The sequence below is a fragment of the Geotrypetes seraphini genome, chromosome 2, assembly GCF_902459505.1.
Source record: "Geotrypetes seraphini chromosome 2, aGeoSer1.1, whole genome shotgun sequence".
NCBI lineage: Eukaryota > Metazoa > Chordata > Amphibia > Gymnophiona > Dermophiidae > Geotrypetes > Geotrypetes seraphini.
The window spans coordinates 69,145,147-69,161,687 of record NC_047085.1 but is presented as its reverse complement, the minus strand read 5'-3'; the positions used below and the strand labels follow the sequence as shown (position 1 = coordinate 69,161,687).

The following is a 16,541-nucleotide window of genomic DNA, read 5'->3' as shown; positions in this document are numbered from 1 at the left end:
GAGGATCCAAGATGGCCGCTGCATGTCTGCTGCAGTGAGGACGCCGTCAAAAGTTTCCTCTAACTATGCCGAAAAGACGGGGAAGGAACGTCTGAGGAGCCTCCCGGCGACCCTTAACTCCAGCGGTTACATAAGAACATAAGAACATAAGAACATAAGAAGCGCCATCTCCGGATCAGACCTTCGGTCCATCAAGTCCGGCGATCCGCACACGCGGAGGCCCTGCTAGGTATACACCTGGCTTATTTTATAGCCAACCATATCTTTATATGCCTCTCTCAAGGAGATATGCATCTAGTTTGCCTAGGACTGTCGATTCCGCAATAATCTCCCCTGGGAGAGTATTCCAGATGTCAACCACTCTCTGTGTGAAGCAGAACTTCCTGATATTAGTCCTGAACTTGCCCCCCCTTAGCTTCATTTCATGTCCTCTTGTCAGTGTCAAATTGGACAATGTAAATAGTTTTTTCTGCTCTATTTTGTCGATTCCTTTCAGTATTTTGAAGGTTTCGATCATGTCCCCACGCAGTCTCCTTTTCTCAAGGGAGAACAATCCCAGTGTTTTAAGTCGATCCTCATATTCCAGTTTCTCCATACCCTTCACTAGTTTAGTTGCTCGTCTCTGCACCCTCTCCAGCAGTTTTATATCCTTCTTTAAGTAGGGAGACCAATGTTGGACGCAGTATTCCAAGTGGGGTCTGACCATTGCCCTATAAAGCGGCATTATAACTTTCTCCGATCTACTCGAGATTCCTTTCTTTATCATGCCCAACATTCTATTTGCCTTATTTGCCGCTGCCGCGCATTGTGCCGACGGCTTCAGGGTCCTATCTATCAGTACACCCAGATCCCTTTCTTGTTCACTTTTTCCCAGAGTTGCACCTGACATTCTGTACTCGTATTCCTTATTTTTACTGCCTAAATGCATTACCTTGCATTTCTCCACGTTGAACTTCATCTGCCATTTCTCCGCCCATTTTTCTAACCGACACAAGTCGCTCTGGAGTTCCTCACTGTCCTCCTGCGATCTGATTGCCCGGCAGAGTTTTGTGTCGTCTGCAAACTTGATGATCTCACTGGATGTTCCGTTTTCCAGGTCATTGATATAAATATTAAAAAGGATCGGCCCAAGTACCGAGCCTTGGGGTACACCACTAGTCACTTTCTCCCAGTCGGAGAACTTCCCATTTATGCCCACTCTCTGCTTCCTGTTTTCCAGCCATTTGCCTATCCATCTTTGTATATCTCCCTCTATGCCATGGCTTTGTAGTTTCCTAAGAAGTCTTTTGTGTGGAACTTTGTCAAATGCTTTCTGGAAGTCCAAGTATATTATGTCCACCGGCTTTCCACTATCAATTTGCTCGTTCACGGTCTCAAAGAATTGGAGTAAATTCGTCAAACACGATTTCCCTTTCCTGAATCCATGTTGACTGGGTTTCATCAAGTCATGTGTGTCCAAGTGCTGAACTATGCTATCCTTGATCAGTGATTCAATCATCTTGCCGGGGACAGATGTAAGACTCACAGGTCTATAGTTGCCCGGTTCTCCTCTCGATCCTTTTTTGAAAATTGGCGTGACGTTCGCTTTCCTCCAGTCGTCTGGTATCTGACCAGTTCTGATTGACAGGTTTGCAAGTTTTTGCAGTAACTCTCCGATTTCGACCTTCAATTCCTTCAAGACTCTCGGGTGAATTTCATCCGGTCCAGGGGATTTGTCACTTTTAAGTTTGTCGATCTGGTAGTATATCTGATCTAAGTTCACTTCAACTGTGGTGAGGCTGTCCTTTATTTCTCCTGTAAACAGTTTCTCCACTTCAGGTATTGTTGAGGTGTCCTCCTTCGTAAAGACAGACGCAAAGAAGGAATTTAGTTTGTCTGCGATTTGTTTATCTTCCTTGATGTACCCTTTTCTTCCCATGTCGTCCAAGGGTCCCACTGCCTCTTTTGCAGGTTTTTTCCCTTTCACGTATCTAAAGAAGGGCTTGAAGTTTTTGGCCTCCCGGGCTATTTTTTCCTCATAGTCCTGTTTTGCATCCCTCACCGCCTTGTGACATTTCTTCTGTTCATCTTTATGTTTGTTCCAGGCTTCGGTTGTCTTCGTGCATTTCCATTTTTTGAAAGAGTCCTTCTTTTCTTTTATGGCTTCCTTCACCTGTATGGTAAGCCATGCTGGTTCTCCTTTGCCTTTAGTTCTCCGATCTTTGGAAATCCTCGGAATGTAGAGATCTTGTGCTTCTGCAATAGTATTTTTCAATAGGCACCATGCCTGGTCTACTGTTTCAAGTTTGTCCACCATCTTCTCGAGTCGTTTTGTTACCATGGCTCTCATGCAATCGTATTTACCCTTTTTAAAGTTTAAGGTGGTGGTTAAGGTTTTGGCATGTTTCCCTTTCCCGATGTCAAGTTTAAAGTTGATTACATTGTGATCACTCGTTCCCAGTGGAACCACGACTTCTACTTCTGTTATCGGTCCGGTGAGACCATTTAGGACCAAGTCCAAGGTGGCGTCGCCTCTTGTCGGCTCTTTTACCATTTGCTCCAGGAAGCAATCCCCTAGCACCTCCAGGAACTTGGCCTCCTTGCCGCAGTTACCATTGATGATTTTCTCCGACGCCTACAATGGGAGCAAGAAGAGTCGGGTGCCAGCTCGCTAGGGACGCCACCGGAGAGTAGCGCGGTGGTGAGATCCCCTGGGCTCGATGTCACTCTCAGCCCCGACATCAGGACGCCTCCCCTTCAACCGACGCCGCAAGCAGCTAGCTCTCCACGGGACCAGAATGCACCCGAGGAGGTAGCTTCTTCTTCGTTCCCAGAGGCTAGCATGGAGGGCTCGCCGAACACAACAACGCAGAGTGACATGCTCTCTCTGCAAGGACTTGCGACCGGGACAACAGAGGCTGGGGGAATACAAGACGCCACTGAGGTAAAGCTAACTTCAGAACATTTAGATACTACACCATTACAACTTTTTTCACCTACAAAACCCCCTAAAGTTACACTTGATGCATTGTGGGACTTGATAGTGAATTTGGGGAATTCTTTAAATCCTCAAATAAAAAGTTTGGACAAAGAATTAAAAGAACAAAAAGAAGAAATAAATGTCTTAAAGCAGGATATTTCTCAATTAAAAACAGAGTCACAAAATATAAGTAAGGAGCTAATGTCTTTGAAACAAAATCAAGATTTGCTGGTTAAAGATAATATAATACTCAGGAGGAAGTTGGAAGCGCAGGAGAATAATGGTCGAATTAACAATTTGAGATTTATAAATTTTCCAAAGATCTTGTCAACTTCTCCTAGAGAAATGGTGAAAAGGTATTTTATGGAAATATTGGAAATTCCTGAAAGCTCCTTACCTCCTCTTACAAGAGTGTATTACCTTCCTGCCAAGCCCCAATCCAAAGAAGAAGGAAAAATTGAGGAACCCCGGGAGAGATCATTGGACATTTCCGCAATACTGGAACAATCGGATAGAGAATTGGCTGTTCCAGCCACTCTCTTGTTGTCTGTCGCTTTGGCTCCAGACAAGGATTGGATATTAAAACTTTTCTTTAAAAATAGGTCCAAAGACTTCCTGGGACATCATATTCAGATTTTCCCCAATGTCTCTAGAGAGACTCAAAAAAGAAGGAAAGAATTTCTACTTCTAAAACCTGGAGTGACTCAAATAGGGGGTATTTTCTTTCTGAGATATCCATGTAAATGTGTGGTTAGATATTTATCATTGAAGTATATTTTTACAGAACCGTCTCAACTGATTAGTTTTCTCTCAGCGAAATGTCTTGAAAAGGGAATAACAGCGCCCATGGAAGGTTAGCTCCCCGCACTGTAGTAAGACATGGATTTTCTTTTAATTAATTTGATTTATATTTGTCCTACTCTTTAAATCTTGGATCCAATATATGGAGGACTAGTGTGTGATCAGCTAGATCATTATTACTTTATTTATCTATTTTTATTTTCAAACTGAATTATGATTGTGGTATATCTTAATTTTGGAAATTTAGTTCAGTATGTTGTTTGATCTCACTTTACTGTACAAGATGTATATGCTTGGTAATATTGTAAAATTCTATAAATAAATTAAAAAAATAAAATAATATAGTAAATCATTCCAGATTAGAGATGCCTGATAATAAAAAGATGCATTCCATTGCTTAAGTGACTTAATTTGTATATTCAGTATAGACCTAATTTAAGAACATACGAGGGTCAATTGAAAAGTTTCCAGCGTGAGCAAGATTAGCATCACATTTCTGTAGCTGTCCAATAGTTGGTGTTGACAAACATATATGGCTAGATTTTTAAGTTGGTCTAACATCTAATTTTGTCATGTCAATAAATGTTCCATTTTATAAAAAATGGACAAAATTGAGTATTGTGCCATGATAAAATTCCTTCATTTGAAGGGAAAATCACCTACTGAAATTAAATCTCAGTTAGACACAGTGTATGCTGATGTGCCTCCTTCATTTTCAATAGTGAAAGCATGCTGAGTTTTAACATGACTGGAGAAGCATTGCTGAAGAAAAACACTCTGGACAGCCAAAAACAGCAACAACCAATGAAATATTTGATCAAGTTCACCGAATTGTGATGGAAGATTGCCAATTTAACCTTAAATGAGATAGCAGAGGCTGCTGGCATTTCATCAGAATGTGTACACATTACTCTGCTTGAATATTTATGCATAAGGAAGTTGAGTGCTGCATTTGCTAAATGTCAAACAAAAATGGGTTTGATTGGACATTTTGAAAATATGTCTTGGGTATTTTAAGCAGAATCAAACAACTTTTTATGGCATTTTGTGATTGTGGATGAGACTTGAATTTAGTGACTGAGGATGAGACTTGAATTCTTCTCGTAATCCTGAAAATGGCTCCGTCGGCTGGGGAAAATAATGTCGACTGTCTTTTGGGATTTGTGATGCACCATAAAGATTGCTATTTTGTCTTGTGAGAGGATGGACCTTCTCTCTACATTCGGGAGAAACCTTCCAGGATTGCTAAATTTCAGGGCTTATTTGATTGAGACTAAGGGCTCCTTTTACTAAGCTGCGTTAGCGTTTGTAGTGTGCATGCTAAACCCGCGCTACACGGCTAGAACTAATGCCAGCTCAATGCAGGCATTAAATCTAGCGCGCGTGGCAATTCAGTGCACGCTAAGCGCGCTAAAACCGCTATCGCAGCTTAGTAAAAGGAGCCCTAAGAGTGGTGAATGACTACTTTTTTTGTGTTTAATAATTTTTTGGATCTTTTTAGGTACTTTGATACTAATGTTTTGAGGTTTTCTCTAAAGTATTTTCTTCTTTCTTGTCCTTCTTTTTATATATCTTGATTTTATATATCTTGATTTTATATATCTCTGTCATATATAAATATTTTTTTGGTACTATAGTTAGATTGTGAGCCCGTTTGGGAAGTTCAAAGTACCTAATTAGATTATAACTTGATTTGATTGTTTGTAAATTGCTTCAAAGCCTGCATGATGATTTAGCTATATGTAAGCTCAGCATTAAATTAATTTCCATGAGATCATAATCTGTAAAAGGGAAAAACTATTAATGGCCTGCCGGCTCAGCTGATCGGGGATTCCCTTGCCCATGATCAGCTCAGACGGCCGCATCTACATTTCAGGTGTCTGTTGTGGTCCTAGGGAGACACAAATCTGTTTGCCTTTCAGTAATATAATACCTGAAATTTTTTTGTTACCCTTGTTTATACATTTCCAGCCATTTGCTCTTCTGCTTTTGCCAGAATTATCTCTCTCTTGACTTCTTTCAATTTCATCTTGTATCCCCTTCTGTGTATCTCTTCTTGAGTTTTTCTTTTTATATTTCACAAACACCAACTCTTTTGTCTTTATTTTTCACTACTTGTTTGGAAAACCATATCAGTTTTCTTTTTGTTTTTTTTTATCTGGGCTTCCAAATGGTCTTTTCTTTGTTTCTGTTTTATAAATTTCATGCTCCAGTAATAATTTTTTTTATTTTATTGTTTTTCGTTTTTCATTTTCAATTGAGAGGGAATTTTGCTTTGATGCAATGATAATGAGCAGATGGAGCACTCAGCTCATGCATTCATCTTGCTGAGTAACATCACTTCCTTCATAAAATGCTTTATTAATCTCAAGTATAGAAGAAAAAGGGGCTGGAATTGGAAGAGCAGGTTGAAAAGCTATCATATAGAGAAACTAAAACATGTTTTAAAATTTAGGAAGTACACTTCTCCCTTTGAATACAGAAAAAATGTGAATAACTTTTTCATATGTTATTCTCTGTTTTCTATTAAAAACCATCGTGAATATGGTGAAACCGTGAATAACATGGTGGGAGACCTGGCCTGTTCCTGAAGGAGAGGCAAGGAGAGGCAAAACACGGTGAAGAAAGTGCTTGGAATCAGTGATTTTTCTATGCAGGCTGACGTAATTTGGGGGGGAAGGAGCCAGCAAGCTAAAAAACGTGAATAATCGAAACCGCGATTGCTGAAACCACGAATACAGAGGGAGAAGTGTATTCACTTTATCAGGTTAAACAATGGAAGGCAAATTCCAGGTATTAATAATGCTATATTTCTCAACTCAGTAATTTCTTGTATGAAATAGAGTAATTTTTATTTTTTAAAGGAATAAAAGATCACATGTTCCAGTAGCAGAATGGATATTTGAGCTTCCAAACCTGACAGTACAAGCAACTAGAGCTCAAACTCTCTTATTAGAAGCTATTTATCAAAGCTGGTCACGTAACATGGGGAATTCAAGTTCAGCTATAATAAATGAGTCTTTGCTCAGTGAAGTCTTCCACACGTCCGGTAAGGAGACACAACATTTGTAAATGCTTGGAAATTTTTATTAAAAAATGATTGCAAATTTGAAGATATGAGTTGGTGTATACCTTTATTATTGAGATTTCTTATAGATATGACTATGCACGGATGATGATTTATTACTCAGACTTTATATCCAGAATGTAAGTCATCATCAAGGGGAAAGTGCTACAACTGATTGTCTTCATTTAGGCATTCTGAGGTCATATGGTAGGAGCCTGTTCTATAATGACACTTGGGCATCCAGGCTCCATTATAGAATGGTAGCATAACCTAGTATCAGAAAAAAATGAAGATGGAAGGAGGGAAATTTGTGTATTTAGGGGGTAGGTGTTAGGGCACCACCCTTTGTTATTTGACCCTTAACGTGTATAGGGTTCTAAAGCTGGTTTTGGTGCTCTAATGCAGCATTATTTAGCTTACTCCAGATGCAAAACATGTAAAATAGCTCATCATCCCAGAACAAGCAGGCAGCCTTTTCTCACATATGGGTGACGTCATCGACAGAGCTCGGATGCGGAAGCCTCGCAAGCAGACTTGCTTGTAGAAACTAGAAATTTCAAGTTGACCGCACTGCACATGCGTGAGTGCCTTCCTGCCCAGAGTAGGGCGCGTCTCCTTAGTTCTCAGTTTTCCACAGAGCCAAGAAGTCCGTCTTTGACTCTGCGTTTAACTTTCTCACTTCGTGTCTTCTCTCACCGTGGTTTGTGTTATTTTTCTTCATGAATCGCTGTACTTTATTTCTTTTATTTCTAATTTAAAAAAAAAAATTTTTTTTAAATTTGTTCCGCTCGGCTGCCAGGGCAGGCCGCTCGGTCGCAGCCCAGGGGCTTCGACCTTGCAGCGGCTGTTTTTCCTTCTATGTCGCGGCCAGCAACAGGCTTCAAGAAGTGTAGCCAATGTCAACATGCGATTTCTCTCACGGACCCACACACCAGGTGCCTCAAATGCCTTGGGCCATAACATCATCCAAAGTCGTGCGAACGCTGTGCTACTCTTCAACCTCGAGCCCTTAAACGTCATCTACTTTCAGTGGAGAAGCTCTTCCAGCTGGATTCGACCACTTCTTCGACTCCGAAGCCGACCTCGGTCTCACCTTCGACCGACGGCCCTCCTGCCTCCACTGCTTCGACCTTGAGCCTCATCAGACCTTCGTTTGCAGTGCCTCTTTCCTTGATGACGTCTGCTGTATCTCCTCCTGTTTCCTCAGGTCAGATAGCTCAGCAGACGGTTCCACCAGTGTGCTTAAGGTGCCTAAGACTTCTAAGTCGAAGCACATTTCCACTGCCTCGGTGGAATCTCCAACCAAGGCAGTTGGTCCGGTTTCAGACGCGGCTCCATCCTTGTCGGCCTCTTTCCAGACCATGTTAGAGCAGCAATTTGTTCAGTTCCTCACCAAAATGGGACCGAAGCTAGCTACTCTATTCCAGTCTGGACATTCTACAGACTCCCGCGAGGTCAAGCCTCTTCCTATGCCTCAGTCTGAGTCTACACACTCTATGCAGGGAGCAGAGTCTCTGCGAGTGTCTGGTCTGGCATCTAAGCATGTGAAGCAAGGAGCAGATTCTTTGCAAGTGCCTCAGCAGGAATCCTCACACTCCATACAAGGAGTAGAGTCTTTGGGAGTGCATCGAGGTTCCTCCATCAAGCCTCTGGAGCTTCGATCCACAGCCTCCAGTCCTATCCATTCTTTGGCATCGGCTGCTTCCCTTTCCGGGGCGAAGTCTCCTCGATCTTCAAGATCTGCTTCCAAGCACCGTTCTCACTGACAATTGAGACCTTCATTGAGGCATCCTTCCAGGCATAGTTCTTCTAAGGAGTGTCCTTCTTCAACTAAGCCTCGATCTACACCTACTTCTACTAGACCGCCGACACCTCGTTTGAGGTCTCCACTTCCACACCTCGAAGACTCAGCGGGTTCGATTGCCTCGTCTAAGTCTCCCTATTCTTTTGATGCCTTTTTTCCAGCCAAAGCTTCATCTTCGACCCAGGCTGCCTCGATGACCTCGAGTCCTTCTCGAGGCAAGGCATTACCGGATCAGCTATCTTTCTCCTCTTTTCTTCGTCAGATGGCTGTGGACTTGGACCTTCAATTGGATGCTGGTTCCAAATACTCTAAGGAGTATCTCGAAGTCATGCATCTTCCTCAACCTCCAGAAGAGTCACTTAAGCTTCCTATTCACAAGCTTTTGTCTCAAACTTTTACCAGATGCCTGGAGACTCCTTATGCAATTTCAGCTGTTCCAGGCAAATTAGACTCCAGATATAAAACTCTCCATTGTAAAGGATTTGAGAATTCACAGTTATCTCACCAATCCCTACTTGTGGAGTCTTCCTTGAAAAGATCTTATCCTTCCAAGGTTTATGCTACAGTTCCTCCTGGAAGAGAAGGGAAAACTATGGACAAATTTGGACATCACATCTATCAAAATGCCATGATGTCCTCTAAAGTCCTCAATTATAATTTCCATTTTGTCACTTATTTTGAATTCCTTATTGCTCTTTTGCCTAAATTTCTTACTTATTTAGACACTCAAAAGCACTTTGAATTTCAGGAAGTCATCGCTTCTCTATCACAACTCAGATTACATCTACTTCAGTCGTCTTATGATGCCTTTGAGTTATCTGCCTGGGCGGCTGCTTGTTCTGTAGCAGTGTGTCGCCTGTCCTGGCTTCGTACCATTGACATGGATCTCCTAATCTTCAGGACCGCTTGGCTAATATTCCTTGTGCAAGCAATGACCTCTTCGATGAATCTATCGAGGCAGCCACCAAGAAATTGTCTGAACATGAAAAATCCTTTGCTTCTATTGTCAGACCTAAGCCAAAGCCAGTTCCTGCCAAGCCTACACGCCCTACCCTTATTTACCAGAGGCGTTTTGCTCCGAGGACGGCTCCTTACACTCGCTCTCCTCCTAAGAAACAGCAGCCTCAGAAGCAACAAAAATCTCAACCTTCTGCTGCACCTAAGGCTACCCAGCCTTTTTGACTGTTTAAAACAGAGCATAACTCCACCATTCTGTCTCTGACTTCTCTTCCCCCATAGGCGGTCGTCTCCATCATTTTTACCACCGATGGACAACAATTACATCCGACCTCTGGGTGCTGTCCATCATCAGGGAAGGATACTCTCTTCATTTCACTCAGGTTCCACCAGAGCTTCCTCCAAGAGAGTATCCTTCCAGTCCATCCCAAACCGCCCTTCTTCTTCAGGAAGCTCAAGCTCTGCCTCGTCTACATGCCATCGAACCAGTTCCTTTGGAACAGCAGAACAGGGGGTTTACTCCCGTTACTTCCTTGTTCCTAAGAAGATGGGCGATCTGTGGCCCATTCTGGATCTCAGGGCTCTCAACATATTTTTAGTCAAAGAAAAATTATGAATGTTGTTTCTGGCATCCCTTTATCCCCTTCTCAATCAGAACGACTGGTTATGCTCTCTGGATCTCAAGGAGGCTTACACTCATATGCCCATTCATCCGGCCTCCCATCAATACCTCAGATTTCAGGTGGGGAATCTGCATTATCAATACAGAGTGCTGCCCTTTGGCCTCGCTTTCTCCCCCAGAGTGTTCACCAAATGCCTGGTAGTGGTAGCAGCAGCTCTAAGGAACCATGGTCTTCAGGTATTTCAACATCTCAAGGGGTTATTGTAACGACCCAACAGACTACGTGGTTCCTACAAAGTTTGGGATTCGAAATCAACTTTCCCAAATCCAAACTTCAACCCTCACAGAATCTACAATTCATCGGAGCTGTTCTGGATACTATCCAACTCAGAGCATTCCTTCCACAACAATGTCTGGAAGCTCTCCTTCAACTCTGTCATACAGTGTTTTCCCGCTCTTCCATTTCAGCGAGACACATGATGGTACTCCTAGGTCACATGGCCTCCACAGTACACGTGACTCCTATTGCCAAACTTCACCTCAGAATTCCTCAGTGGACCCTGGCTTCTCAATGGACGTAGGTTTGCAACCCACTTTCTCGACACATAACAGTCACTCCTTCATTGAAGCAGTCTCTCCGTTGGTGGATGCTCTCTTCCAATCTCTCCAGATGCTTGCTTTTTCAAACGTCCCCTCATCAGAAGGTCCTCACGACAGATTCTTTGACCTACGCTTGGGGCGCCCATATCGATGGTCTCTGTACACAAGGCCACTGGACCAGTACGGATCGTCAATGTCACATCAATCTGTTGGAACTCTGAGCAATTTTCCATGCTCTCAACACTTCAGCATCTTCCTCACGACCAGGCAGTCCTCATTCGGACGGACAACCAAGTCGCCATGTATTATGTCAACAAACAGGGAGGGACGGGATCTGGCTCCCTTTGTTAAGAAGCTCTGAAGGTTTGGGACTAGGCAATCCGCTACAACACCTTCCTCAAAGCTGTCTACATCCAAGGGACGAGAAATTTCTTGGCGGACAACTTGATTCGTCTTCTGCAACCTCACGAATGGATACTCCATTCCTCGCCTCTTCATCACATTTTTTTTCACAGTGGGGAACGCCTCATATAGACTTCTTTGCAGCTCCCCCACAACTACAAATTGCTTCAGTTCTGCTCCAGGATATACTCTCCTCATCGCCTCGAGGCAGATGCTTTTCTTCTGGAATGGACAAATCTCTTCCTCTATGCATTCCCTCCATTTCCTCTCATTCTCAAGACTCTTGTCAAGTTGAAGAACGATCATGCCACCATGATTCTGATTGCTCCTTGGTGGCCGAGACAGCCTTGGTACTCCCTTCTTTTTCAACTCAGCAGAAGGGAGCCATATCTTCTACCAGTTTTTCCATCTCTGCTTACACAGAGTCAGGGATCTCTGCTTCATCCCAATCTGTAGTCTCTACACCTGACAGCTTGGTACCTCTTAACATGACTGCTTTTCAGTTTTTTCAGCCTGTCAGAGACATTTTAGAGGCTTCTAGGAAGCCTACCATTAGACAATGCTATCATCAAAAATGGACTAGATTTTCTGCGTGGTGTTTTTCTCATGATATGGAGCCTCAACATTCCTCCTTATCCTCTGTTTTGGATTACCTTTTGCACTTATCCACTTCTAGTCTCAAATCTTCATCAATCCGAGTCCATCTCAGTGCAATTGTGGCTTTCCATCAGCCTATTGAAGGGAAACCCCGCTGTGCTCATCCAGTGGTTTCCAGATTCATGAAAGGACTTTTCAATATCAAACCTCCTTTCAAGCCACTTCCTATGGTTTGGGACCTCAATGTTGTTCTTGCTCAATTGATGAAGCTTCCATTTGAACCAATGTGTACGGCTTATCTGAAGTAACTCACTTGGAAAGTGGTGTTTCTCATTGCCCTTACTTCTGCTCGAAGAATCAATGAGCTGCAAGCTTTAGTTGCTGATCCACCTTTCACTGTGTTCCATCATGACAAGGTGGTCCTCCGTACTCATCCTAAATTCTTCCCTAAAGTGGTTTCAGAATTTCATCTCAACCAATCCATTGTTCTTCCAGTGTTCATTCCAAAGCCTCATTCTCATCCTGGAGAATTAGCTCTTCATACTCTGGACTGTAAACGTAATTTGGCCTTCTATTTGGAACACACCAAACCATACAGAACTGCTCCTCAACTTTTTGTCTCCTTCGATCCAAACAAGTTGGGATATCCGATTCTAAGCGTACCATCTCCAACTAGATGGCTGCTTGTATCTCATTCTGCTATGCCCAGGCTGGATTACACCTACACAGTAGAGTCACAGCCCATAAAGTCAGAGCAATAGTAGCTTTCCTCAGATCTACACCTATTGAGGAAATTTGCAAGGCTGCTACTTGGTCCTCGGTTCATACTTTCACTTCTCACTATGGTCTGGATGTTTTCTCCAGGCGGGATGCCATTTTGGCCAGACAGTATTACAAAATTTATTCTCCTAAATTGCCAACATTCCCACCATCCCATTCTGGTTAGCTTGGAGGTCACCCATATGTGAGAATAGGCTGCCTGCTTGTCCTGGGATAAAGCACAGTTACTTACTGTAACAGGTGTTATCCAGGGACAGCAGGCAGCTATTCTCACAACCCACCCACCTCCCCTGGTTGGCTTCTCTGCTAGCCAGCTGAAATGAGGAGACGCACCCTATGCTGGGCGGGAAGGCACTCGCTCATGCGCAGCGCGGTTGACTCAAAACTTCTAGTTTCTACAAGCATGTCTGCTTGCGAGGCTTCCGCATCCGGGCTCTGTCGATGACATCACCCATATGTGAGAATAGCTGCCTGGATAATACCTGTTACGGTAAGTAACTGTGCTTTCCAGTGCAAAAGGTATGGTATGTTGAACCTTAGGGTACTCTCTCCATTCTTACGAGCATAGTGCAGAAAGTTGTCAATCATGGCTTTTCAAATCTTCTCCTCCTAGGAGTCTGCTGCCCCCTTCAGTTTCTCTTTCTGCAGGCGAGCATAAAAGATATCTTCTGATCTGCTTGGTTTTTCTTTTTTATTTTGTGATAGTTTTGCTGTTTTTTGCTCTAGTCACAGTCTTTTTCATGAAATCAGAGATCCCTCTTGATAAGGGTTTTTTTTTTTTTTTTTTCAATGGAGAGGAGTAGATTTGTAATCTATCTCTGGCAGGTGTATTGTTTTGGGACCTGTTTCAGATTTGGACAAGTTCCTGGAGGAAAAGTTCATAGTCTGCTATTGAGACAGGCATGGGAGAAGACACTGTTTGCTCTGGGATCAGTAGCATGTTGCTACTAGATAGGTTTTTGCCAGGTACTTGTGACCTGGATTAGCCACTGTGAAATCAGGATGCTGGGCTAGACTGATCCCCACTCCCACCATGATCCCACCTAACCCCTCCTTGCTTTATGTGTATCCAAGGTACACTCTTCTGCATTTTGGATTTAGTTGACTGCATTTCCAATCTTGCGGTATATAAATAAAAATTTGTTATTTTATGTTCTTTAATTTCTTCATTTGAGGATTGTTTGTTTATTTGTTTATTCATTTATATCCCACCCTTACCCAAGGGTATGTGTTTGAAAGTTTATCCTTTAAAATATATTTTATTGAAATACCAATAAAAGAAATTGAGAACAACAAAATTTGTACAGTTGGTACAGTGATCACAATGACAGTTTATTTTTATCCAATGTAATTATACCCTAAGGCAGTGTTCTTCAACCTTTTGACACCTATGGACCGGCGGAAATAAAATAATTATTTTGTGGACCGGCACCGGTCCGCTGACTGGCAGTTGAAAAACACTGGGCTAAGTCGTGAGACAGACCCGCCCCCATAATAGTACTAATTGTAACACCATTTTTTCCATTCATTTTTCATATATACTAGTCTTATAGCCCGTTATATTAACGGTTGCTAGAATATATGTGTGTGTCCGTTTTATTTTTTTCTCTCTCTCTCCTTAGCCGCTTTCTGTATTTCTGTCTTTCTTTCTTTCTGTCTTTCTTTTTCCTTGGCTGTCCACCTCTTGCCTGCTTCCCCTGTCCATTCTCCCTTCCTTTTACCTCACCTGTGTCCACCACCATCCCTTCACTGCTCTCCTTATCCAGCAGCAGCCCTTCTCCCTTTGTTTTACCTCCCCCTTGTCTAGCAGCACTTCTTTCCTTCTCCCCCCTGTCCAGCAGTAGGCCTCCCTTCCTTTTTCTTCCCCCCTCCTCCTTCTTATCCCTATGATACACTTACCTTGCTCTGCCCCTGATCAGAGGTTCCCTCCGCCGACAGCCGTCTCAAGCCCCACCCAGTTGCACCCATTGGGAAAGTTCCCTCTACTGCATCCCGCACCCCTCCTGACGCGACTTCCTTTTTCCAGTCTGACTGCCGCTGCCGAAGATAAATTTAAAGGTAGGACCAGGTGGGACGCTGGACCGGGGTGGTGGATCGAGAGCCAGAAAGCCAGAGAGCCTTTCTCGATTCCCGCCTGCATGTAAGGGAGCCTGAGCCACCAAGACCGCGAGAGAGGAGCCTGCACGGACCGAACAGCCCGGGCCCCGACCATCCGCTTTCCCTCCCCCTCCCCATCCCCAGCTGGAAATCACCTGTGAAAAAAAAATAAAAATCTGCTGCCAAGATGGTGATTCAGGGCATTCCCACTGGCAGCTCCTTTCTCTTCCCATGCCTGACGGCCGCACGGACCGAACAGCCTGGGCCCCGACCATCCACTTTCTCTCCCCCTCCCCAGCTGGAAATCACCTTCAGAGGCGTGGAAGGAGTAGAGGCGAAAAAAAAAAGCCGCTGCCGAGATGGTAATTGCAAGTGTTCTGGAGCCAGCAAGCCCGCTGCGAGCTTGTTTAACTTTCCGGCGGCTCCTCTCACGATTGCCGCCTTCTCCGGCACAGGAGCGGCTTGTGAGAGGAGCCGCTGCAGCGTCTTTTAAGTTAAAAAGAAACTCCAGCCGGTAGGGCCGTATTGCACGAGGTGGAGAGCAGGGAGGCTTGTCTGGCGCGCATGCGCACTCCTACCGCCACAGCCCGACAGATCAGGGATCAGGGAAGCACGCGTTGAGAGTGCGCATGCGCGCTTAGCATTTTATTATTATAGATACACATACACAATACAATCGTATTAACAACACATAATGGTTAACCACAAAATGTACACTGTATGCTTCTCAATATTCATTCCTACCAGAACATAGATAACCCCATGCAAATACAGGACCAAAGACTAAAAGTACTAATATATACAAACAAAACCCTAAGTTGCAAGATTCTGCATGCAGTACAACCCCAGAGAAATAGAAACACATGCATTTCATCCTGAACAGTGCAAAATAGACAGCAGATGTAAATCAATCACTAAATTCAAAACTTAAATTATTCCCCCTACCGTTGTTGTCTCCCTCCCTCCATGGTGTGCCTTGCCTTCTGGCCTGCTCCCGCTTGGCTGTTTTATGCCACCCCCGATGTTATCTTCAGGCTGGCTCCCTCTTCCTCAGTGCTGCAGTGCACAAAGCCATGGGCAGTGGCTCCTTGCGTGTCCCGCGACTCATCTGGAAGCCTTCCCTCCGATGTTGCGAGAAGGCTTCCGATTCAGGCACAGGATGCGTGTAGGAGCCTCTTTCCACGGCTTTGTGCACTGTGACATTGAGGAAGAGGGAGCTGGCCTGAAGACAACGCCGCATCGATCGTACCATGGACTGGTGGCTGAAGAACACTGTCTTGGGCCAATGCACATGCTAGCCCTGTGGACCAGCAGGAAATTTCTGTGGACCAGCACAGGTCCATGGACCGGCGATTGAAAAACACTGCCCTAAGGCATACAAACAAAGAAGTCCCTCTACTGCAGATAGGTTCTTCACTAGATCAAAGTAACCAGCCATAACATACCATAACATAACATAACTTTATTCTTCTATACCGCCACAATCAGATGATTTCTGGGCGGTTTACACTGAAGAGAGCTGGACAATCAGCGAAGTACAAAATACAAATAGCAAGAGTACCAAGAGTATTGGCCCCAATGTAATACTCCCCAACCAATTCCAAACTAAACCCAATCTCAAGTTCCATCCATTATTGATTCAAATAGACTCCTGGCATGGGGTGACAGTGCTTCCTAAAAAGGATACCAAATTTGTTTATACAGGTTCCATTGAACTCCGAAAGCTTATCCTTTCTAACTACAGTGAGAGCTTAGTAAGCTCCTGCACCACTACTTTTTGCAATCAAAATAGTAGGTGGGGTATCTTTGTAGCCATCTTTCTTTAATATGTCGTACTATTCATTTTCATTTTTAA

General features: G+C 43.7%; 1 protein-coding gene across 9 annotated transcripts in view; it reads left to right on the top strand.

Annotated features, from left to right (window-relative positions):
* Positions 1-16,541, top strand: part of VPS13B (vacuolar protein sorting 13 homolog B) — a 1,237,203-nt gene that overhangs the window by 235,567 nt on the left and 985,095 nt on the right. For 8 of the 9 annotated variants that reach the window (XM_033933145.1, XM_033933154.1, XM_033933146.1 and 5 more), the window contains one exon: positions 6,625-6,809. In XM_033933145.1, the coding sequence (XP_033789036.1) occupies positions 6,625-6,809 (185 nt within the window). Of the gene's footprint in view, positions 1-4,482; positions 5,093-6,624; positions 6,810-16,541 lie in introns of those variants that run through there. The other variant, XM_033933152.1, reaches the window with a different exon arrangement.